The following is a 26,098-nucleotide window of genomic DNA, read 5'->3' on the forward strand; positions in this document are numbered from 1 at the left end:
AGAGGGTGGTCTGGGACAAAGGACGGTTGTGCCAGGAAACGGTCCAACAGGGTTCACCAGAGGTGTGGCCTAGGGACCGACAATTTGTGGTACCCTATCCGTTCAGGGTGGAATTTCTGTGGGCTGCGCATGAGATTCCGGTGAACAGATACCCAGGGGCCGCTAAGACAGAGGCCTGGACGGGAGACGTAGCCACCCCTGGGTGTCGGTCATCGAGAATGTCATGCGCTTCCAAAACAAGATGCAGGCATCGTCGCAGCTGGTGCACGATAATATGGATCGGCCCAGGCCGACCAGAAGCGTTGGTACGACCAGAACGCTTGTGAGAGGACCTACCAGGTGGGTCAAAAGGTATGGGTACTGGTCCCCGTACCTCAGGACAAGCTTCAGGTGGACTGGGAAGGCCCGTACCTCGTGCATCAGCGCCTCAACGCCATGACGTACCTGGTCACCCTGGACCACACCCGGGGAAGGCCTTCCATGTGAACATGATGAAGGCACATCAGGAGAGGGAGGCATGTGCCCTCCCTGTCTTCAACCTTCCAGAAGAGAGGGAGGAAACCCTCCTTGACATGATCGCCCAGGTGAAGGCTGGTGGGTCCATCAAGGATGTGGAGGTGGGCCAACAGCTCTTGAAGGACCAACGGTCCCAGCTATGGGCAACCCTTCAACCTTTCCGGGAGCTGTTCAGCAACAAGCCCGGAAGGACGGAGTTGGCCGTCCATCAAATGGACACTAGGGATCACCCCCAAATCTGGCATTCAGCATATCAGGTTTCCTTGGAGGTGCAGCAGCAGCACATGCGCCAGGAGATTGACAAGATGCTGAAGCTGGGGGTCATCCAGGCATCCAACAGCGCTTGGGCCTCGCCTGTGGTCCTCGTCCCAAAGAAGGACCACCCGGTTCTGCGCGGACTACAGAGGACTCTGCTGTCTCGGTAACCGATGCGTACCCTATGCCACGCATCGATGACCTGCTCAATCAGTTGGCCGGGGCCCAGTACCTGACCATCATGGATCTGAGCCAGGGGTACTGGCAGATTCCCTTGACCCGTGAGGCGCGGGAACGCTCTGCCTTTATCACCCTCTTTGGATTGCCGTTCGGCATGAAGAATGTCCCTGCCACTTTTCAGCGGATGGTCAACACACTGCTTAAGGGACTTGAAGAGTACGCGGCCGCGTACCTGGATGACATTGCCGTCTTCAGTCCCACATGGGAGGATCACCTACAGCACCTGACGCAGGTGCTGGGGCGGATCCACAAGGCAGGCTTGATCATCAAGCCGGAGAAGTGCCAGCTGGGCATGAGCGAGGTCCACTACCTAGGGCACCGGGTAGGCGGGGGGGGGGCCCTGAAGCCAGAGCCCAGGAAAGTGTATGCTATCGCATCCTGGCCCACCCCCAGGACCAAGAAACAGGTGATGTCCTTCCTGGGCACTGCCGCGTACTATAGGAGGTTCGTCCCCCACTATAGTAGCCTGGCGAATCCCTTGATGGATCTCACCAAGAAGAAGCTGCCCTCCGCAGTCGATTGGACAAACGAGTGCGAGACGGCCTTCTGGGCGCTGAAGGCCGCCCTCTCGAGCTTCCGTGTACTACAGGCAGCCGACCTCACGCGTTCGATTATAGTACAGACCGACGACAGTGATTTTGGCACTCGGTGCCGTACTCAGCCAGGTGGACACTACAGGCCAGGAACACCCGGTTCTGTACCTGAGTCAGAAGCTCCTGCCGAGGGAGGTGCCGTGGAGTGCCTGGCCATTGTCTGGGCACTGCAACAGTTGCAGCCGTATTTATACGGGCGCCGCTTCACTGTGGAGACTGACCATAACCCCCTCAGCTGGTTAAACACTGTATCCGGTACGAATGGGAGGCTGCTACACTGGAGCCTAGCTCTCCAGCAGTATGACTTGACCATTCGCCACAAGACGGGTTATCCTGGCAAGGAGAGGGTGCGGATGGGCGCACTGGGGGAAGAAACAGGACGGTGCTGCCCCCTAGCGCCCTTTAAAGGGGGAGGTGTGAGTAATATGGATCATCATTTATTGGCAGCCCTGATTGTCATTTGATTCACCTTTTGGCATGTACACAGTCAGTGTACATGCAAAATATGTTCCCACCCCCCAGCCATCTGATTGTCAGCCAGCAAAGGAGACAGCCCCAAGGGTCCAGGCTTCAAGGAGGCCCCAGGTGGATAACGTCACACCTCAACCAGCCAGGTTGGAGGCAAGCTAATCCTGCAGGAAAACCCCCAGCAGGAGATCTCAGCTCTTGCCCAGGATCAATGATACTTTCCAGACATGTTGGCCCCTACATTTCATAAGGAATTATGAATCGTCCATCCATCCCAGGCATAATTTGGTTATCTTTTTGTAATCCTGGGGCAAAGCCAAGCATCCACATTGTACTGGCTTGAGGCTAGGATGCCAGGGAAGGGAGATATACATATCTCCCCACAGAAACCAAATAACGGTACCATGTTTGGACTCTACTTGTAGCCGGAACCCAGGCGGATCCGTTGGTCCCAGATCCATCTCCCTGTGACCTGCTGGCCTGGAGCTACAAACCATAAAGGGGTCACATCGTGCCAATGTGTTTGGAGAGACTGGGAACCAGCTGACCTCACTACCCCCACGTGACTGCAGCCAAGGACTATTCCACCATTATAACCCAAAGGTACTTTCATCTTACCCGGTAACTGACGTTTGCTCTGCTTAACCCTGTTGTACCTATATCACCTGTATTTGTAACCTCGGACCACTGTATACATTCTCTGTGTGTGTAGTGTTATATCTAGTGTGCCCTTAAGGTGATAAAATATATAATTTAATATTGTGCTATTTGTATCTTGATCACGAATCCCCACGTCCGTGTTTCGGCCTAGTTATAAGCTACCGCGGGTTGGTTTTTCACCCCATATAATCCTGTTAGCGGACCGGGCTTATATCAAACGAGAAGCTGGAGGCAGATTTCCCGGGCTGGGGAGGTGCTGTTTTCACTGCGGCAGTGAAAAGGCTCTCAGCTTGTTGCCTCTCTGTACCCGCGTGGACAGGAGGTGTAGGTGTAAACTGTACCAAGCTGACCTTACCTGCTCTTCTGGAGGGTGTAACATCATGCTTTGGTAACAAGTGACCATACCGCGTCTCGTGAGCTCGACGTAAGTGACGTCAAGCGGGCACAAGGCGTGGTATTTGTCAAATATTGTTTACATTTTATACAGTCCCTTTAGAGAAAAATACATAGACCACTTCTCTAGAGATACCCTTGACATGCTACTGTAATAGCAATAGCTTATAACTAAAGAGTACTCTAATAGACTTTTGACAGATCAGTCAGAAAATACATTTTTGTTAACTGACTGTCATCATAAATAATCATTTTCAATTATCGTAGCTTGAAAAAATAGTTTAGTTTATAGCGGCTTTTCAGACAGGTGTAATGCAGGTGCTTTTTTGTGCCAGTATTATAGACAAAACATCCAGACCTCCTGTGGTTTATAAGAGCCAGAAGTGTGGCGCTCTACTTATTTTCTGATGAAATGCAGGAGGTTCAGATGTTGGGTCCATAATAGGGGAGTAATAAAGCACCCATATTATACTCGTCTGAAAGTGGCCTTAGTTAATGCACTATATTAGGAATTGATCATTTTTTAATTAGCTTGTATAGGGGATGGTATATTATATACTACATTATGCCCAGTACTTGGTGGGCACATTCCTGTAGTTTTAACATTTCTTTAACACAAGCAGAATTGAATATAAACTTGTGTGGTTTGTATGACTATATTTTTGCATAAGTACTATGCTAGAGTTACCCATTTCAGCCTGAACTTTAATTTTTCATCCAATATTTGCTAATAATCACGTAATGTACTGATTATTTTATTTATTATATTTTTTTATAAACAGTACACTGTGCACTCTAAGAAAATGTAGATTTTTGTGGACGTGGTTGTCAGCAGTCTGTCAACGCAACTGCAATTATCAGGTTGACTGCTATTAGGAAATACACAGGTTTTTGGTCTTTCCAGTTCTGGTTATTTTATGAAAATATGTGAATGTAAATTTATGCCTTAGGCTACTTTCACACTGGCGTTTTTGTTTCCGTTTGTGAGATCCGTTCAAAGATTTCACAAGCGGTCCAAAACGGATCAGTTTTGCCCTTAATGCATTCTGAATGGATAAGGATCTGCTCAGAATGCATCAGTTTGGCTCCGTACAGTCTCCATTGCGCTTTGCAGGTGGACACCAAAACGCTGCTTGCAGCGTTTTGGTGTCCGTCTGATGAAACTGAGCCAAATGGATCCGTTTTTTTACTGACACAATAGAAAACGGATCCGTCTCCCATTGACTTTCAATGGTGTACAAGACGGATCCGTTTTGGCCATGTTAAAGGTAATACAAACGGATCCGTTCTGAATGGATGCAAACGGTTATATTATCTGAACAGATGCGTTTGTGCAGATCCATGACGGATCCCCACCAAACGCAAATGTGATAGTAGCCTTAGTGATGTGTATGAACTCTGGAGATTTTGAATTTTTTTTTTTAGGAGGTGTGGTGGAAATACATTTCTTATTGGGTCACACATTACTCACTTACATCCAGTTTTTTGCAATTTTCATGAAAAATTATGTTTGTACACAAAATTGCATGAAGGTGTGTGTGAATAAAGTGCTGGGTGGTATTCTAATAATGAGTCATGTCTACTTTCAGACAATGTATGAATGTGGGGAGGATATGATTTTTATTTTGTAATTTAGGTTTTATTTGTACATATCAAAATTTTCTTCATGGAAACTATGGAGTTGCTATAAAGTACATAAACATAAACTACAATGGGATGTTTGATAATTTGAAGGGGTTAAACCAGCATTAAAAGCAATACGTTTTTTTTCATGTATCTTCCCCGCACCTGGAAACACACAATCTGTCATACTGCAACAGAAAGATGTCACTACTCATCTGAGTCATTGTTTGTCAGCAGATGGAAGACACCAAATGCCATCCAAAGCCCACATGCTTTGCTTCTTGGAACCCAGCAGCTGGCCCATTTTTATCATTTTTTTTTTCAGTGCATCTGCTAGGGTGTGGAAGAGGTCAAGAGGCGATCCATGTAAAAGTGTCACAAAGCCCCAGATTTTCTATAAGAAAAAACTACACTCTATTGTATGATAACTTAGCACAGCCAAAAACAATGCTTAATAGAAGAAAACTATAAAAAAAAATTCCAATCACATTGCAAAAAAAATGTCGACCTCTTTGAAAGGAAAAGTTGTGAATCTATAGAAAGTTTCTATTCAAAGTAGCTCTGATTAGGCCTACAAAGCACTGCAAGGAAAAGGACCAGTTCATGAGAATGAGCAGGTTATTTCCCATAAAGGAAGGAAAACATTCCCTGTCACCAAATCAGGAACTATTACTACTTATTAATCTACTAAGGCGGGACCCAAACCTATCTGACATTGATGGCATATCCTAGCGATACCACACAAATTTTTAGACAGCACTCCGTTATAATTATGATGATCAGTGATGGCCAGTTCGCATTGTTCGCCCGCGAACACATGCGGGCTGCCATCTTTTTTCACAAGTCCGATAAGTCACAGATAAGCCCTTACCTGTGCACGAGCCGGTCTGAAATCAAATGCGGTCAGTGGGAGAAGGCAGTTCCGAGAACAGCCCTATGAAGGCCCCCGGCGGCTGTTCTCGGAACTGCCTGCTCCCGCTGACCGCATTTGATTTCAGATCGGCTCGTACACAGGCACAGGTAAGGGCTTACCTGTGCCTCGCCGGACTTGTTTGAAAAGATGGCAGCCCGCATTTGTTCGCGGGCGAACAATGCGAACTGGCCATCACTGATGATAATAAGTGATAATTTATTTCATATTTTTTCAGCCAGGCACAGTAGTACACATGTTGCTTGCAACGTTTCGGGCTAACATACGCCCTTCATCAGGCACTAGCAGGACCACAAATCGAGTATTGTTGGCGCCTGCAATACTCGATTTGTGGTCCTGCTAGTGCCCGATGAAGAGCGTATGTTAGCCCGAAACGTTGCAAGCAACTTGTGTACCCCTGTGCCTGGCTGAAAAAATATGAAATAAATTATCACTTAATATCATCATTATCACGAAGTGCTGTCTAAAAATTTGTGTGATATCTACAGTTCTTGAGATGGAACTACAGAACATAATCCGGACGTGCACCCAACTTTGCCAGTTTTAGATAGAGTGCTGTGGTCTATTAGTTTTGAAAATATCCTAGCGATACATCATCAAGGTCCCAGAAGGGCCAATCCATTAAATTAATTTTTTTATATATTGATGCATTAGGCTAGAACTCTGTGGTTACTAATGGGCACCCATAAGTCACTGCAAAATTGCCAAAGTAACACAACCTGTGTCTCCCTATGAGTACAATTCGAAGTTCTCATCTCAGCATGAAGGAGATGCCTGCTCAGCCAATCACTGGGCGCAGGGGTGTCCTGCCACAGCCAATAAGTGGCTGAGCGGCGAGAGAGAGATCAATGATGGTGAGAGTATTGCTTCTTGAATTTGTTCTTTTCCACTCTGAACCCTTTTCAAACGTTTACCCCCTGGACATCCCCTTTAAAAGAATTTCACAGTATCCAGAAATAAAACAGAGGAATGCAATAAAATGGCAGGTGAATGAAGATCTGAAAATGTTGTCTAATGCGCAACAAATTTTGCTTCAGTCTAAATCTTTTTCACTGGTAGACATATATAGAACTCATTTGTGATAATATGCCGATCTAAAATGCACAATCCATTGGTAAAGGAATGCGAGGAACAACAAACACATTTCTAGGGGCATACCTACCATTCTGTAAACCCATCCACAGTTGTTTGTGGTCTTTCTTCTGCATTTCATTTATGACTTGACTTTTGTGCTTCAAAACATCAGCTTCCTTCACAGATGACATAAAGTGTGCTTCAATCACATCTTTGGACTGGCAATGTAAAAGGTCTTTTGATGGAAAATTCTGTGATAAAAATAACATCCATGTATTAGCACCCTTAGGCTCCATTCAGACGTCCGTGAATGTGGCCGAATCCGTTCTGCAATTGTGTGAAACGGGTGTGGACCCATTAAATCTCAATGGGGGCGGAATGGATGCAGAGAGCACACTATGTGCTCTCCGCATCCGCATTTACGGAGTGTGCCCCGAACTTCCAGTCCGCTTTGGAAAAAAAATAGAACATGTCCTATTCTTGTCCGCAATTGCGGACAAGTATAGGCATTTCTTTGGGGGTGCCGGCCGGGTGTATTGCGGATCCGCAATATACCACAGACGTGTAAATGGAGCCTAAAAGAACAGTAAACCATCAATAAGTTATCAATGCTACTGGGAGTTTTGGAAATTGTTTCAGGTTATGAGAATAGGACAAGCTTATAAACAGGTAGATATATATACACTAGCTTAAAGGCCACCTTTGGGGACATTATTTTATCATTGTATTTTACTCATTTTGGGATAAAAAATATATTTTTTTTTCAATAGGTTTTTATTAAACATTTTCAACAGTTTTTCCTCTACAGCTTTCAGTTTCTGTGCATCTACAGATTATAGCTCGCTGTCTGACAATGAATCCATCATGGAGCTGCTCTGAGGGCTTAATCTGTAGCCCTTATCTCTGAATTCCTAACTGCCCATAAACACTATATTATAGCTATACTCTTATTGGCTTGATAAGAATTCAACTTGAGTGTTTATGAGCCCAGACTACAGGTTGAGCCATCAGAGCTGCTGTCTGAAGGATTCATTTTAAAAAAAGAATGCAATATCTGGTAAATGCAAAGGAACTGAAAGCTGCAGAGGAAAACCTGTTGAGAATTTTTTGTAAAGACCAACTGAAAAATTATTTTAGCCCAAAATAAGTAATAAAATACAATGATAAAAAAAATTGCCACCAAAGGTGTCCAAGGCCTTTAAGCGAACGGATGCAGTGTAAGTTTTCCTATACCACAAATCTATAAAGTGTCTGATATTAAAGGGGTCATTCACCTTTTATTAAGTGAGGGCCTAACCTCCTAATTGATCAACGGGCGTCTGACACCCTGCACCCCGGTGTTAGGTTGTTCATCAATAGCTCTGGCTCCAGATGCAGACCACCCCCTCTAATTTGTAGTTGTCTGAGCTTGTCACTGCAGCACTGCTCCCAGCTTAACCCCTTCTGATATCAGCTGTAAATGTACGGTGGATGTTGGGTCTTTAAAGACAGCGTCCGCTCAAAAGTTGATGGTTTGCCATAGCCGCTGGGTTTCTGCTGTTTTACAAAGCAGACACCCAGGGGCACTGTGACCAAAGCATGTGATCTGTATTATTCCAGGAGTGCTGCGTCAAGATCGGGGTAGTTGCTCAATTGCTATGGTAGCCTTGGGCCTTCTGAGGGCTCCAGGGACTGTCAAAGTGAAGTTCCTATGGAGCCCTGCCTGTGGCGCATCAGGCATCCGTCTGCAGATTTATATCTATGAAAATGGCTGACCTGGTGCATGTGTTCTTGGCAGCTGAAGGCATCTGTGTGGATCTCATGTTCATATGTGTCAGCTTGGATGAGAAAAATTATGTTTTTTAAATGAGCCTCTAGGATCAACAGGGGCATTGCATTTACACCTAGAGGCTCTGCCATCTCTACAATTGCTGTACCCTCTGCGCCTGGATTGACAGGGCCAGGCAGGATGATATTTTCACTGCCTGGCCCTGTCAAAGTGCAGAGAGCGCGGCAGTGGCACAGAAAGTGCAGCCTCTAGGCGTAACAGCAATGCCCCACATGACCGCTTCCTCAGGCTGTCCCTGGCTTCCACTATTTTTGGCGCAGGTTCCAAATCCTAACTGGATGAGTCCAATGCATGTGCAGATAGAGGCAGCAGGATCCTCTGTATTTGCAGGTGCTTCAAACAAATCCACACACACACAAAGTACTGGAAGCCAAGAAGATCTGGAGTGCAGTACAAAGTCATATCTGCTTGCATTGAGAAGTATATACTTTCTTGATTTTTCGATCCATCCAAAACTGCGATATGAACCTGGACCGGACAGTTTTTATCGGAGGTCAAATGAATATATTACATATTGTTACTGGAGTGCACCTATATGAGATGTATGCGTGCAGCACAGTGGAACAAGTGACTCAGAACTAGAGCCACAGCTTCACATACTGAAAGGGCTGCATCTCAGAGTACAGTGGTTATGATAAACCGTTTGGATGTTATCAAGGTCAGTTCAGTAAATCGAGAGACATAAAAACATGTTAAGTCATGCCCTGCAAGAGAGATTGGGAGATGACTCTGAATAAAATAGTCATGGCTCTGTTTTTAGCTGAACACTTTCATGGTTCAGAAATCACCTACTCAAAAGGTTCCTAGTCAGCATTTTTAACTTCTCATGTTATCGTACACTCTTAAAAGGCCTCGTAAAATACCATTTACACAATTTATAAATGGCAAATATTACATAGAGATTTTATATGCAGATCTTTTATAATTATGTATATTACAAATTACGTGTCGCCAATTTACGCTATCATCTATGGAATGCTACTGGCAAAAATTATAGTAAATGTGAGGGGCCGGCTACCCCACCCGCCACTTTGAAAGCGTGAACGGAACCTTTTTCAGAACAGTGTTCTGGCACACAGGGGATGATAAATGTCCCCATATTGGAAGTTACACCACTCGCCTATAAAAGGTTGCCATATTCACCCATGTGCTTTATGATTGACATAGTGGGTGTGCGTAGCACTGGCTTGAAAAACTATTTGAGATCCCAAATGACAATAGGACATCATCAAGATGTTTTATTAAACTGATGGCAGTATTGGGCAAGGACTAAAAATCACCAACACTGCAAGAACGTCATACCAAGAGTGTATTGAGACATGCCGCTGTTTTCTGGAGCGACTTAATGAAACTGCCGCTTTTGTGACAATTTTCCAAAATTCACTTGAATTTTTTGAAGAAGAGGTTGCCCCATGATTAAAGGGGTTTCTGGGAGTTTAATATTAATGGCCTATATTCAGGATAGGTCATCAACCCTGCTGATCAGCTGTTTGAGGAGGCTGCGGTGCTCTGGTGGGCGCTGCGACCTATTCCCAGACCAAGGGCATAACGTTCACTGGTCACATGGCCTAGGCGCACCTCAGTCCCATTCAAGTGAATGAGCCTGGGCTGCAATACCAATCACAGCCTCAATACAATGAATGGTGTTGTGCTTGGCAAACTGTGAAGTGGCTGCAGCACGGGCTCTTCAAACAGCTGATCGTTGGCAGTGTGGGGTGTAAGACCCCCATGATCTGATATTGATAACCTATTAAATTTCTAGTTAGATCAGGCAAAACATAAAAATGTATCAATTGGAATTATAAAAAAAGAATAATCCTGTTACATACTTGTTATGGCGCCCCCTGTGTACGAAAGATGCAGGCGAAGCATGTACACAATTTGACACGGAATCAAATGTACACAAAAGCGCACCATATAAAGTATCTAGAGCCAATATCTAGACACAGGAGCATTTTTAAATGATACCAAATGGAAAATTGCTCTTTTGTGTGATATCACAGAGAAAAATAATGTTCAATCGTGGGACAACCCTTTTCAATTTGGATACAGGATATCGAAGTGGGTGCAGGCACTGCAGGTGTATGAAAGCACTTGATTCTACTGATAACTGCTACTTCTGCAGGGATTTGTTGCAACAGTTCTATGTGACAGTGAAACGTGACATCAATCAGACTCTACCTGTGCCAGCAAGGACATGACCATCTATACTAATGGCAATTAAAATTCTATTTCCTATTCAAGTCTTGCTCACATGGTTATGTAATACATTATAGTATGCATGAGTAAACGTCATACATTTTATGGGTGTTGGATATTCCATACGACACCATTATAAACGTACCTTAAAGTGGACAGTGATGCTCCATGGGAGGGATGTGTTTGACGCATGCAGATCAAAAAGTAAGCCAATTGGGTAATGCCTTAAAAAAAGAACACATAATGAGACAAAAAAGCAATTAGTCTTTGCCAGATGGGACAATTCATTTTTCAAATGCAAGAGATACTGTCTTTTGTCAAGCAAAAGGTTTTAGAGTGTTTATAAAATATCAAAAGTTTAGAATTCGAGAATATCCACATAAAATGTATTAAACAGGCATGGAAAACATATCTGTGTATATAAAATTAGGGTTGATTAAATTTAATTTTAAAAAAACTATTACCCATACCAAAATATCAAATCCTGGCTGGGCGAGGATTTCTGTGTCACCATAGAGCAGGGGTGGGGAACCTCCGGCCCGAGGGCCGTATGCGGCCCACGGTATCATTTCATGTGGCCCCCGGCCCCCTGCCAGAACATAATGTGAAAATGCTTATGACCCCTTCCATTATGGAAGCGGTCATTAGCATACGGGAGGCACAGGAAGGTGAGAACAGCACTGCACTGGCTGTCCTCACCTTCCCTGGTCTTCTTTCAGCCCCACACTGTGTCCTGACACATCCAGCGTCAGGACGCAGTGCACGTAGACGTGCACTATGACCTGACGCTGTGCGGTGTGAGGTGACAATATAGTGCGGCAGGAAGAAGAACAGGGAGGGTAAGTGAATCTGCCAAGAGGCAGCGCCGTACGGAGCTGGAGAGGTAAGTTTATTTGTTTATCTTAAATACAGTATCTGATCTGATGTCTGATTGGGGCTGATCTGAGGCTAAAGGAGGGTGGGGAGGGTCTGATGGGGGTCTGATCTGAGGCTTGGGAGGGTCTGATCTGAGGCTGGGGGTGTCTGATCTGAGGCTGGGGTTTGATAGGGGTCTGATCTGAGACTAGGGGGGCTGATGGGGGCTGATCTGAGGCTGGGGAGGGTCTGATGGGGGCTGATCTGAGGCTAGGGAGGGTATTATGAAGGTCTGATCTGAGGCTGGGGGGTCTTATAGGGGCTGATCTGACCCTGGGGGGTCTGATGGGGGCTGATCTGAGGCTGGGCGTCTGATCTGGGTCTGGTCTGAGGCTGGGGGTCTGATGGGAGTCTGATCTGAAGCTAGGAAGTGTCTGATTGGGGTCTAATCTGAGGCTTAGAGGTCTGATGGGAGTCTGATCTGAGGCTGATGTAGGCCTGGGGGGTCTGATAGGAGGCTGATTTCAGGCTGATGGAGGTGGGGGCAGATATTTTGCTGAGAAAGGGACAAAGGCAGGGACAGTTGCGAAGAAAGAGGCAGGGAGAGTGAAAGCTGGGTGAACCCCTCTCTGGACCCCCTGGGTTTAGCTTCCTGCCATTAATGTCAAATAAGTAACATTCTGAACTTAAAAATTAGACTGCTATGTGTGGTCAATATGGCGCCTGTATTGTATGTAATATACTGTATATATATAGTGCAGGCGCTATTTTGTGCTGCAAAAATACAGCCCTCTAGATTATTTTAATTGAAGTGCAATTTCTGTAACTTATCCCTAAGTCAATTATATGTTTGACCAAATACAGCAGTAAAAAAAATTTATTGAGAATTTTGTATGGCCCCCGAATGATGTTACAAATATCCAAATGGCCCTTGGCAGCAAAATGGTTCCCCACCGCTGCCATAGAGTATGGAAGAAGGGACGTCACAATAATTATGGGCACCACAAGACGGGGCCAGGGTTCCAGATGGCGACCAAAACGGTCGCCAATGCGCCTTAAAATTTGCAGATAGCGACAAGACTTTTTAGTCTTGTCGCCATTTGCGACTGTACCGCCGCGCTCCTGCGCAGCCTAAGTTCTCTTCAGTAGCACAGTGGAGAAGGAAGGATTCCCTCCCTCCCTCTCCACTGTGACGCGGCCGCCACTACCACCAATGGGGAGATTGCAGGGGAGGAGGAGGGGAGGAGCTGTCGCCACTGCGCCACCAATGAATGTAAAACATAAGTGTCGGCAGCGGTATCACAGACCCGGCCTCAATAACAGGGCATGCGATATGCGGCAATTAACCCCTCAGGTGCCCCAGATCGCATGCCCTGTTATTGAGGCCGGGTCTGTGATACTGCTGCAGACACTTGTATAAATGAGTTAAAGAGGACCTTTCATGGGTCCAAAGAACATGAACTAAGTAGCAGGCTGCATAGAGCGGCGCCCAGGGATCTAAGTGCACTTACTATTATTCCTGGGCACCGCTCCGTTCACCCGCTGTGGCCCCCGGTATTTTCAACAATCAGAGCAAGGAGGAGGAGACGCCAGTGTCTCTCCGTCTCCATGACAGCGGCGCTGTCCAATCACAGTGCAGAGCTCAGAGCCAGGAAGAAAAAAAAACTCCCTGGCTCTGCGCTGTGATTGGACAGCACTGCTGTCAGGGAGAAGGAGAGACACTGGCGTCTCCTCCTCCTTCCTCTGAATGTTGAAAATACCGGGGGCCACAGCGGGTGAACAGAGCGGCGCCCAGGAATAATAGTAAGTGCACTTAGATCCCTGGGCGCCGCTCTATGCAGCCTGCTACTTAGTTCATGTTCTTTGGACCCACCAAAGGTCCTCTTTAATTACATTCAGTGCAGTGCGCCCCCCCCCCCCAAAGCCTCTTCCCCCCCCCCCCCATTATCACTGGCCACAAGTCCCCCGTCCACCCCATTGTTATATGGTGGCCACAGGGTCCCATCCCCTTCATTGGTGGCAGTGGCAGATTACACTGCTGGGGCTCAGATCGTTACCATGGCAGCCAGGATGCTACTGAAGCCCTGGCTGCCATGTTCAGCTCCCTGCTGCTGTGTGCACAGAGCAGCAGGGAGATGTGTGAGATCCTATTCACCCTGATAGATCTCTATCAGGGTAAATAGCACAAGGGATGAAAAGATCCAGGTTCTGGCCCCTAAGGGAATAAATGGTTATTAAATAAAAAGTATTTAAAAAATAAAAAAAAATACTAAAAGTTTAAATGGCCCCCTTCCCAGTTTTACATATAAAATTTACAAACAATAAAGAATAAACATATTACATATCGCCACATCCCAAAAAGTGTGAGCTATTAAAATATTAAAAAATATTTCCATCGGTGAAGGCCATAACAGAAAAAAAAAACTCTAAACCACGCAATTCGCCATTTTTAGTCACCTTGTCCCCCAGAAGATGTCCCTGGATGTGAGAGGTATGTGGTGATGTTTTCTCCTATATGTAGTGCTGGCTCACTACTGTGACCTGCCTCTCATCTTCTCAAAGTCCTTTTTTTTATTATTATTATTATATGCATTTTAAATTTGGCGACTAAAAAATGTAATTTGGCTCCTAAATTTTTTTGTTTAGGAGCCAATGGCTCCTGGTCATTTTTTTTTGTCTGGAGCACTGGGGGCCCAAAGATGCTACCAATATATGGCTCCAAAGTTCAGTATTTGAGAACTGCTTTGTGTGTTACTGAGAAGAATTCTGGTCTAAACAACATACCAGTATTCTGTCTCCTATAGAAGGTCAAGTCTGAATGGTCAAGTCACGGTTATAGGAAGAGCTACAGACTAAACAGCTAGAAGTGAGGGCAATGCAGATGACTAAGTCACACTGCTTTTACAGGTGCCATCCACAGTACTCTGCCAGACTGCTGTTATAGGTGAAGGTCTACGCTACACAACCAGACTGCTGTTATAGGTGAAGGTCTACGCTACACAACCAGACTGCTGTTATAGGTGAAGGTCTACGCTACACAACCAGACTGCTGTTATAGGTGAAGGTCTACGCTACACAACCAGACTGCTGATATAGGTGAAGGTCTACGCTACACAACCAGACTGCTGTTATAGGTAAAGGTCTACGCTACACAACCAGACTGCTGTTATAGGTGAAGGTCTACGCTACACAACCAAACTGCTGTTATAGGTGAAGGTCTACGCTACACAACCAGACTGCTGTTATAGGTGAAGGTCTACGCTACACAACCAGACTGCTGTTATAGGTAAAGGTCTACGCTACACAACCAGACTGCTGTTATAGGTGAAGGTCTACGCTACACAACCAAACTGCTGATATAGGTGAAGGTCTACGCTACACAACCAGACTGCCGTTATAGGTAAAGGTCTACGCTACACAACCAAACTGATGTTATAGGTGAAGGCCTAGACTACTGAACCAGACTTCTGTTATAGGTGATGTTGTAGGTTTAGCAAAACTGCCGTTATAGGATGAGGTCCAGACTACTTGGCCATACTGCTGTTATAGGAGGAGGTCCAGATAGGGTTGTAGTGGGTATCGAATTATCGATACCCAATCGATACTTTTGTACCGGCATCGATTCGGCACCTGAAGGGTTAACTGCGGCGGATCGCAGCGCCCCGTCATAGAGGTCGGGTGCCAGCTATGTGATTCTGCTGCCTGCACCTGCCTCCTGTATTTGTATTAAAAGGTTACTTATCTTCATTGGTGGCCCAGTGCGCCCCCCCCCTTCCCCCATTACTAAAAACATTGGTGGCGCAGTGCGCCCCCTCCTCCACCAACCCCCCCCCCAGTATTAAAGTTATTGGTGGCAGTGGCCACAGGGTCCCCTCCCCTCCTCCTCATTGGTGGTGCAGTGGCAGGTTCCGATCGGAGCTACAGCAGTGTAATCCTGGGGCTCCGATCGGTTACCATGGCAGCCAGGACGCTACTGAAGCCCTGGCTGCCATGGTAATCTCCCTGCTGCTGTGTGTACTATGCACAGGGCAGCAGGGAGAGTGTGAAGTCCTATTCACCCTAATAGATCTCTATTAGGGTGAATAGGACAAGGGATGAAAAGATCCCAGGTTCTAGCCCCTAAGGGGGCTAATAGTTATTAAATAAAAAAAAATAAAAAATAAAAAAACACGGAACTATTAAGTTTAAATCGCCCCCTTTCCCAATTTTACATATAAAATTTATAAACAATAAATAAACATATTACATATCGCCCCACTCAAAAAAGTGTGAACTATTAACATATAAAAAAATCTCCTATGCTGTCAACGCCGTAACAGAAAAAAATAAATAAAAAATGCTGTACTGCTGTTATAGGAGGAGATCAGGACTACTTAGCCATACTGCTGTTATAGGAGGAAGCCCAGACTACTTAGCCGTACTGCTGTTATAGGATTAGGTCCAACCAAGGACTGTTTTTTGCGGGGTGAATTTAATTTTTTGGTGACACCATTTTTGGGTACAAATAACGTACCACCTTTTATTACTTTTTTGAGGGGATGATAAAAGGGAAAAAATACCCATTTTGCTGTTGCTTTTTGCACTTTAAATGTATGCCATTCACTGTGTCATAACTAGCATGTTACTTTTATTTTATGGGTCAGTGAAATTATGGCAAAAACAAGTGTGTGTTTTTTACTATATTTTACACTACACAGTCAGACTGCCTGTTATAGGAGAGATCCAGGCTGCTAGTTATGGCTTGCATGCTGACCTGCATTCCCTGGATTTTATGTGGCTGTCATGGCCCATGAACAGGTAGGAACAAGAGTTAGGGACCACTCAATTGAGACGACCTTGACGCGGTGAGTGGCTTACTATGCTTTGGCCAAAATATAAACCAATGTCTCATCCAGCATGGAGGGCAGAGTGCTGGATGCAGTGTGCGATCACATTTGCATTTTCCATTAGTTATAGGGGAGGTCCAGACTACACAGTCAGACTGCTTGTTATAGGAGAGGTCCTGACTACACAGCCAGACTGCCTGTTTTAGGAGAGGTCCAGATCCCCTTGAAAAAGCTTGTACCCCCTTGAAAAAGCGAAGCGTGCGTTGGGGAGTGGACTGGTGGTGGTCGTGTGCGGTATACCAGTTCGTTTGGTCAGTATTTGCTAGGTGTCTATTATATTTTATTGTCCTTTTTGCTACAGTCACCCCTTGTGGTGTGCATTATCACCGACATGGTTAAGTGTGTGTTGTATATATGCGCATATGAATTTTAGCCATCATGTATTTTTGAGCCATAGTGGTTTTTAGTGACCAATCATGACTATTGCACTTCCACTTTTCAACATATACCGACAGCCCACCATCGGTCCTCTTGGTTTTTAATTTTTTTTAATGTATTGTGGCCTGTGTTAATTGTTTTTTGTGGCTTGTGCTAATCATGTCTCTATGTGATTCTCAATAAAATTATGTTATTTTGTGATCATTTTAGTCTGATATGTGTTTTTGTAGTTTATTGACCCATTATCTCTGGTTGGTTTTCATGATATAGTTAGGTGTGGGTCCTAAACTTTTGGGCTATATATAGGTCTCTTGTTATAGGAGAGGTCCAGACTACACAGCTAGACTGCTTGATATAGGAGAGGTGCAGATTAAACAGCCAGACTGCCTGTTATAGGGGAGGTTCATAATACTTATTATAGGGGAGGTCCAGGCTACACAGCCAGACTGCTTGCTATAGGAGAGGTCCTGACTACACAGCGAGACTGCCTGTTTTAGGAAAGGTCCTGACTACACAGCCAGACTGCCTGTTTTAGGAAAGGTCCTGACTACACAGCCAGACTGCCTGTTTTAGGAAAGGTCCTGACTACACAGCCAGACTGCCTGTTTTAGGAAAGGTCCTGACTACACAGCCAGACTGCCTGTTTTAGGAAAGGTCCTGACTACACAGTCAGACTGCCTGTTTTAGGAAAGGTCCTGACTACACAGCCAGACTGCCTGTTTTAGGAAAGGTCCTGACTACCCAGCCAGACTGCCTGTTTTAGGAAAGGTCCTGACTACACAGTCAGACTGCCTGTTTTAGGAAAGGTCCTGACTACACAGCCAGACTGCCTGTTTTAGGAAAGGTCCTGACTACACAGCCAGACTGCCTGTTTTAGGAAAGGTCCTGACTACACAGCCAGACTGCCTGTTTTAGGAAAGGTCCTGACTACACAGCCAGACTGCCTGTTTTAGGAGAGGTCCAGACTACACAGCCAGACTGCCTGTTTTAGGAGAGGTCCAGACTACACAGCCAGAGTGCTCATTATAGGGGAGGTCCAGGCTACACAGCCAGACTGCTTGTTATAGGAGAGGTCCAGCCTACACAGCCAGAGTGCTCATTATAGGGGAGGTCCAGGCTACACAGCCATACTGACTGTTATAGGAGAGGTCCAGACTACACAGCCAGACTGCTTCTTATAGGAAAGATCCAGACTACACAGCTAGACTGCTTGGCATAGGAGAGGTCCCGACTACACAAGAGGTCCCAACTAGAGGAGGTCCAGACTGCTTGTTATAGAGGAGGTCCAGACTACACAGCCATACTGACTATTATAGGAGAGGTCCAGACTACACAGCTAGACAGACTTTTTAGTATAGGAGAGGTCCCGACTACACAAGAGGTCCTGACTACACAGCCAGACTGCTTGGTATAGGAGAGGTCCAGAGTACGCAGCCAGACTGCCTGTTATAGGAGAGGTCCAGACTACTTGGTATAGGAGAGGTCCAGACTACACAGCCAGACTGCCTGTTATAGGAGAGGTCCAGACTAAACAGCCAGACTGCCTGTTATAGGAGAGGTCCAGACTAAACAGCCAGACTGCTTCTTATAGGAAAGATCCAGACTACACAGCTAGACTGCTTGGCATAGGAGAGGTCCCGACTACACAAGAGGTCCCAACTACACAGCCAAACTGCTTGTTATAGGAGAAGTCCACACTACACAGCCAGACTGCTTGGTATAGGAGAGGTCCAGACTGCTTGTTATAGAGGAGGTCCAGACTACACAGCCAGACTGACTGTTATAGGGGAGGTACATAGAAGAGGATGGCTGTCTGGTCCCAGGGCTGCATTGTAGAAGTTTCCTAATACTATTTTAACAATTCTGCACAAACTAAATCTATTATAGGATAACTATACAATTATCGTGTCTATTCACATATGTCATCCATAGACTGTATTGCACATTTTTGTAGTGGCTGTACTGTCCTATATAAAAAAAATAAAGATGGTATACTGGCTCAGTCTTTGAGCTCTGTCAGTTCTTTAGAGGACCTGTGGATCCATTCAGCATATGCTCTGGATCTACCTTCTGGCACATACATCAATATACACACTGAACACGGTGTGAATGGGCTAAAAGTAATGATGAAATGCACAAATTTTTCTTGGAAATGGTTACTAGCAAGATCTTAATAAACCAATGTTTATACGGGCTGATAACTAAGGAAGATTCAGATTCTTTTGTGTGGTTCGTATTATTGGATAACACACTGTAACAATTGTCTACAGTATTGTAATTGAGTTCAGGCATTATGATGCACAGCTCACCAAAATTAAAAAGCACTTGCGCCATCTTGTGGAGATTATAATCAATACAGCAACATTGTACCCATGCATATCCGTCAAAGAGTTCTACACTTATCCCATTCTAGTAGGTTCCCACCAAGTTTTTCATACAGTTGATGCATACTTTTATTTTTTACAGCTTACAAAAAAAAAAAAAAAAAGTATACTGCTGCAACAGAATGGATGCCTATACAGTTGGATCTGAATGCCACTGACTGCCATAGTGTAGAACATGATTTAGTACTGTTAATATTTTGGCTGTACTGAATACCTCGATGCGCGTTTCGCCAACCCACTGGCTTCGTCAGGAGGCAATAGTATATTAAAAAGTGGGGTATTAAATAGGATGGTAACCAACAAGCTCACCTGTGGTCGACTGAATATTTAATACCCCACTTTTCACTATACTATTGCCTCCTGACAAAGCCAGTGGGTTGGCGAAACGCGTGTCGAGGTATTCAGTATCTGTCAGGTGGACCAGACCTCTTCCGGACATGGGTAATACGTGCAGATGATTTTTGTATACAATGACACTTTGCCCATATATGCGATTCTGTATTGCAGAGACATTACTTGGTGACATTCCCTTTCTAGCACGATTATTTGTTTATATATTAGCATCCATACTGTATATTCTATGTGGATATCCATTGTGGATGTTATATTTTTGGGGGACTTGTTTTGGATCTACCATGTGCACATTATGCGACTATATCTAATATGTTATACTTTGCATTATATTATCATTTATATTGGTGGTTATAGTTAACCCTGCCGCTTTGATTGCCATTGTGCATTAATATTTTTGTACTAACTGGGTTATTATGTCTATCTAATTTATTCGATATAGGTGTGATTGTCCTTAGTGATCGTTTATATTTAGGATTAGTGGAGCATTTCCACCTGCAGTGCTTCCGATCTTCAGTGGTATAGAGGGACTTTGACATCTTTGTCGTCCCCCCCTTTTTTTTCACCTTCTTTATTTTTTTGTATGTATTATTTGCATACATTATTTTTGTCTCAATAAATTTTGATATATTTTATATTAGTATGGTAGTATTGTGTATGGGTTATTAGTTATTCTTTCTAGGATTACATGGTTATTCAGACACTAGACCCTATACGTTTATAATGAGAAGGCTGAGGTATTTATTGGTTGACTACTGACATACAGTATGCCAGACAGACAGGGGCTAAAAGGGACACTTTCTCCTCCATCTCACTAATGGACCCTTAAGTTTAAAGGGTCTCTAACTTTTCAAAAAACTTTTGGTATGTCAGAGACATATGAAAAGTTTAAATCAGTGGGGGTCTCAGCGAGAAAGAGGGGAGAGAAGTGCACGCATATCGCACTCTCTCTCTTCACTGCATGAGACACGCTGGCTAGAAGTCTATGGGCCTGTCTCGAGTCAGTCCTCTTCAACGAGGAGAGAGAGCGCAATTCTCTCCCCTCAAACACCTACCAATCTAGTTTTAATACGTCTCTTTGACTTATGAAAAGTTTTTTGCAACGTCAGTGACCCTTTAATATCTCCATGTGGAGCCCAATCTTTATTCATCTGCACTTCCTATTTACAACACTGGATTTATAGTGATTAAACAATTACGGTGCATTACATTGTATCACAGTGAAACCTTGCACAGAAAATCAGGGCGTACAAACGCAACGTAGAAAAGAAAAAGATTGCACACGGGATAGTGAAAGCAGAAAAATAATTTCTGAAACTCCTGATCAGGTTTTCTGACTAAAACCTAGATGTAACACTTTGACGGTTAGGCAATATGTTCTGCAGTAAATTAACTTTCACAGTAAAGTCATATCTAGAGTGAAAACGCAGAATGACGGCAAGCTATCAATCACAAGATACAAATAAAGAAAATAGTCAATGCTGAGCAGACTTTTGGGCAGAGCTTTGCGAAATGCCCTTTTATGGCAGGCTTAGTAATTGGGCAAGTATCTTGAAGGTCATTAAGAGGAATAATCTTTGTTGCAGTCTTTGGGGCTAATGTCTATTAGATATTTGTTTATTAGAGTATTGGAACAAAGTTTAATATTTCTTCTCAGGCCTGCTGAAATCCAATATGTCTTGACCCTTCTTTCCACTGCAATCAGCCACAAGGGGACATTTTGGAAGCCCCCATAAACATTACGTCAGTTTTCCACAAGCCGTACCAGCAATCAAGTTGTAGTTTTGCAAACACTGGAGAGCCACAGGTTGGAGGACATTGCATTAGACCAGGCATGCTCAACCTGCGGCCCTCCAGCTGTTGCAAAACTACAACTCCCAGCATGCCCGAACAGCCTACAGCTATCAGCCTACAGCAGGGCATTATGGGAGTTGTAGTTTCACAACAGCTGGAGGGCCGCAGGTTGAGCATGCCTGCATTAGACTATCATTTTACTTATAGGCAGCTTTATCTAAGGCCATAAAATGAACTTGTCATTATGCCATTAAAGGGGTTGTCCAGGGTTAGAAAAATGTGGCTGATATTTTGCAGAAAAATCTCCAGCCCTGTTTTTGGAAGAAAAAAAAAAAAGCAGCCATGTTTCCCTAATCTTGGACAACCACTTTAATTCTCTGTCTACTAGTGATAAGCTGATAACCTCTGCAACCCCACAAAGGGTGACAGAAAGTCAAACAAAAGCAGCACCTGACATATAAATCTTCTACATTTCCCTTTTTTTTTATCCCTGATGTTCCTCAGAGTAAGGCCTCTTTCACACGACCTTGTGTACCCCGTGGCCGCATTGCTGTCCGCATATAGCAGGTCCGTAATACACGGGGCACCGGCCGTGTGCATTGAAGCAGACTTTTGGCTCCGCAAATCCGGAGATGCGGTGCGGAACGGAACGGTAGCATGGGACGGAACCCTACGGAAGCACTACGGAGTGCTTCCGTTCCGTGCTTCCGTTGCGCAAAAAGATGGAACTTGTTCTATCTTTTTGCGGAACGGAGGAATCGCGGAACCCATTCAAGTGAATGGGGTCGCAATCGGCATGCAGCTAGCCTATTGTCGGTGCCCGTGCATAGTGGACCCCAATTTGCGGTTCGCAGCATGGTCACGGGACACACACGTTTGTGTGAAAAAGGCCTAAGCCAGTGAGGTGCTGTACATTAAGCAGCATGATGAAGAACCTTGTGAAGGCACCCTAATTACCCTCGAATGACAAGGATGATGGTCTCCACTGAGTATGAACAGCACTTCCTTATACATTTTAAAGAGGACCTCTCACCACAAAATACAATGCAATCTGCAGGCAGCATGTCACAGAGCAGGAGGAGCTGATGGGGGAAACTAAATCAGTAAAACCTGTCATTTATACATTTAAATTCATGATTTTTCTGACTTCAGTTCTACATGGAGGAAGTGTTTTCAATGACTGACAGCTATGTTTGTACAGACATTTACACAGACAATACTATCAATCACTGATAACACCTCTCCAATGTATAGTTATCAGTGACTGACAGCTATTTATGTATACACACTTAGGGCTTGTGCAAAAAATACAAATGGCGTCTGTGTCCATTCCGTTTTTTGCGGAACAGAACAGCTGGCACCTGATAGAACAGTACTATCCTTGTCCATTATGCGAATAATAGGACATGTTCTATCTTTTAACGGAACGGAAAAACGGAAATACGGAAACAGAAGGCATACGAAGTACCTTCCGTTTTCTTGCGGATCCATTGAAATGAATGGTTCCGTATATGGTCCATATACGGAACGCAAAAAATGGAACGTAAACGCTAAAAAACGTTCGTGTGCAAGAGGCCTTACATAGAGAATGCTATCAATCACTGATAACACCTCTCCGTGTACATCTATCAGTGACTAACAACTATCTATGTATACACACTTACACAGAGAATGCCATCAATTACTGATAATACCTTTCTCATGTATAGCTATCAGCGACTGAAAGCTATGTCTCTATACACACTTAGGGCTCATTCAGACGGCCGTATGCTGTCCGCAAAAATACTGAATGCTATCCGTTTTTTTGCGGATCCGCAAAAAAACGGATAGCATTCAGTATTTTTGCGGACCCATAGACTTCAATGGGGCCATGTCCTGATTTTCACGGACAAGTATAGGACATGTTTCATTTTTTTTGCGGATCCGCAAAAAAACCGGATAGCTATCAGTATTTTTGCGGACAGCATACGGCCGTCTGAATGAGCCCTTACCCAGAGAATGCCATCACTGATAACACCTTCCCCATGTACAACTATCAATGACTGATAGCTATATATGTATACACACTTACACAGAGAATGCTATCAATTACTGATAACACCTCCCCTGTGTACAACCATCAGTGAACGACAGCTATCTCTGTATATACACTTACACAGAGAATGCTATCAATCACTGATAACACCTCCCCTGGGTACAACTGAAGTAAAAATAAAAAAAATTAAAAAAATTTAAAAAAAAGAGAAAGTTTTACTGAATCTTTTCCCATAAAATTATATATTAGTGTGGTCAGCTCCTCCTGCTCTATAACATGCTGCCTGCAGATTGCATTGCATTTGGAGGTGACAGGTTCTCTTTAAGGAAAATTTGTAGTTACTGCAGATCAGGAAGCAAAAAACTAAACAAAGAAAGTAAGATTTCCAATGCAATTGGCACCAAATTTAAGTTGTGCCTTTGTGCAACTCACCATTTCAGAGGAATGTCTTCAAATTCAAACCAAATCTCACTTATGTCTTCTGTCCTCATAACTTTCTGAAAGTGTTTTTTCACTTTATCAGTTACCAGGGTCAGGTAGCTCACACGAGGCAGGAGCAGCTGTAAAGAAAGTATTTTTTATTAGAATTATGATATAAAGAACATTCAATACTTGTTTTAAAAAGTTCCTTCTTGTAAATGTGAGGCTCATTTCTGTGTCCAAGGACCCAAATCCACACAGAATCTTTTATCTTGATGAGAAAAACAATGCTGCATGCAGTGCTATTTTTACAGTAAAGAACATCTTAGCAGACCTTAATCCCATAAGGACCTTCGCCGTACATGTACAGCGCTGGGGGACATGACAAGCAATGTCTGTAGAGGGAGGGAGCACCCATCGGGACCCCGCGCTGCTGTGACGGGGACCCGATGGCAGTCCGATGCCTTCCTGGATCTCACAGGCAAGCAGGCTGTAAGTGTATTACAGTGTGTAATACACTTACAGCCAATGCATCACAATACAGAAGTATTGTGATGCATTGTAAAGGGGATCAGACCCCCAAAAGTTGAAGTCCCAGAGTGGGACAAAAAAAGAAAGTGAAAAAGAAGTTCAAAAAATAAAAAGTTTTACAAAATAATTTAAAGTTTCAAGTAAAAAAAAAAAAAGGGTCCTTTTCCCAAAATAAAGTATTTAAAAATTGCGAAAAAAAAGAAAAGTAGACATATATTATGTATCGCCACGTCCGTATCGAACGGCTCTATAAAATTATCACATGACCTAACCCTTCAGGTGAACACCGTCCAAAAAAATTAATAAAAACTGTGCTAAAAAGCCATTTTTTTTGTCACCTTACATCACAAAAAGTATATTAGCAAGCATTCAAAAAGTCATATGCACCCCAAAATAGTGCCAAATCAAACCGTCATCTCAACCCGCAAAAATCTACCTAAGACAATCGGCCAAAAAATAAAAAAAAACTATGGCTCTCAGACTATGGAGACACTAAAACATGATTTATTTTTGGTTCAAAAATTATATTGTGTAAAACTTAAATAAAATAAAAAAAAGTACACATATTAGGTATTGCCACTTCCGTAAGGACCTGCTCTATAAAAATATCACATGAACTAACCACTCAGATGAACACTGTAAAAAAATAAAATAAAAACTGTGTCAAAAAAGCCATTTTTTGTCACCTCACATCACAAAAAGTATAATAGCAAGCGATCAAAAAGTCATACACACCCCAAAATCATACCAATTAAACCATCATCTCATCCAGCAAAAAAATTTGCCCCTAAAGTCGCCCAAAAAATAAAAATAAAATATGGCTTTCAGAATATGGAGACACAAAAAAAAATATTTTTTTCAAAAATGCTTTATTATGTAAAACTGAAACAAACCACCCAAAAAAGTAGTCATATTTGGTATTGTCGCGTCCGTAACAACCTGCTCTATAAAAATACCACATGATCTAACCTGTCGAATGAACATTGTAAATAACAAAAAATAAAAACGGTGCCAAAACAGCTATTTTTTGTTACCTCGTCTCACAAAAAGTGTAATATAGAGTAGCCAAAAACCATACAGTTGCAAGAAAAAGTATGTGAACCCTTTGGAATGATATGGATTTCTGCACAAATTGGTCATAAAATGTGATCTGATCTTCATCTAAGTCACAACAATAGACAATCACAGTCTGCTTAAACTAATAACACACAAAGAATTAAATGTTACCATGTTTTTATTGAACACACCATGTAAACATTCACAGTGCAGGTGGAAAAAGTATGTGAACCCTTGGATTTAATAACTGGTTGAACCTCCTTTGGCAGCAATAACTTCAACCAAACATTTCCTGTAGTTGCAGATCAGACGTGCACAACGGTCAGGAGTAATTATTGACCATTCCTTTTTACAGAACTGTTTCAGTTCAGCAATATTCTTGGTATGTCTGGTGTGAATCGCTTTCTTGATGTCATGCCACAGCATCTCAATTGGGTTGAGGTAAGGACTCTGACTGGGCCACTCCAGAAGGCGTATTTTCTTCTGTTTAAGCCATTCTGTTGTTGATTTACTTCTATGCTTTGGGTCGTTGTCCTGCTGCAACACCCATCTTCTGTTGAGCTTCAGCTGGTGAACAGATGACCTTAAGTTCTCATGAAAAATGTCTTGATAAACTTGGGAATACATT

General features: G+C 43.8%; 1 protein-coding gene across 2 annotated transcripts in view; it reads right to left on the bottom strand.

Annotated features, from left to right (window-relative positions):
* ATG5 (autophagy related 5) overlaps positions 1–26,098 on the bottom strand; it is a 195,267-nt gene that overhangs the window by 133,675 nt on the left and 35,494 nt on the right. For both annotated transcript variants that reach the window (XM_040428821.1, XM_040428822.1), the window contains exons 3-5: positions 23,896–24,023; positions 10,926–11,004; positions 6,842–7,004 (exon numbers count right to left, since the gene is read on the bottom strand). In XM_040428821.1, coding sequence (XP_040284755.1) covers positions 6,842–7,004; positions 10,926–11,004; positions 23,896–24,023 — 370 coding nt within the window. The remainder of the gene's footprint in view (positions 1–6,841; positions 7,005–10,925; positions 11,005–23,895; positions 24,024–26,098) is intronic.

This window comes from Bufo bufo, chromosome 4, assembly GCF_905171765.1.
Source record: "Bufo bufo chromosome 4, aBufBuf1.1, whole genome shotgun sequence".
Lineage (NCBI taxonomy): Eukaryota > Metazoa > Chordata > Amphibia > Anura > Bufonidae > Bufo > Bufo bufo.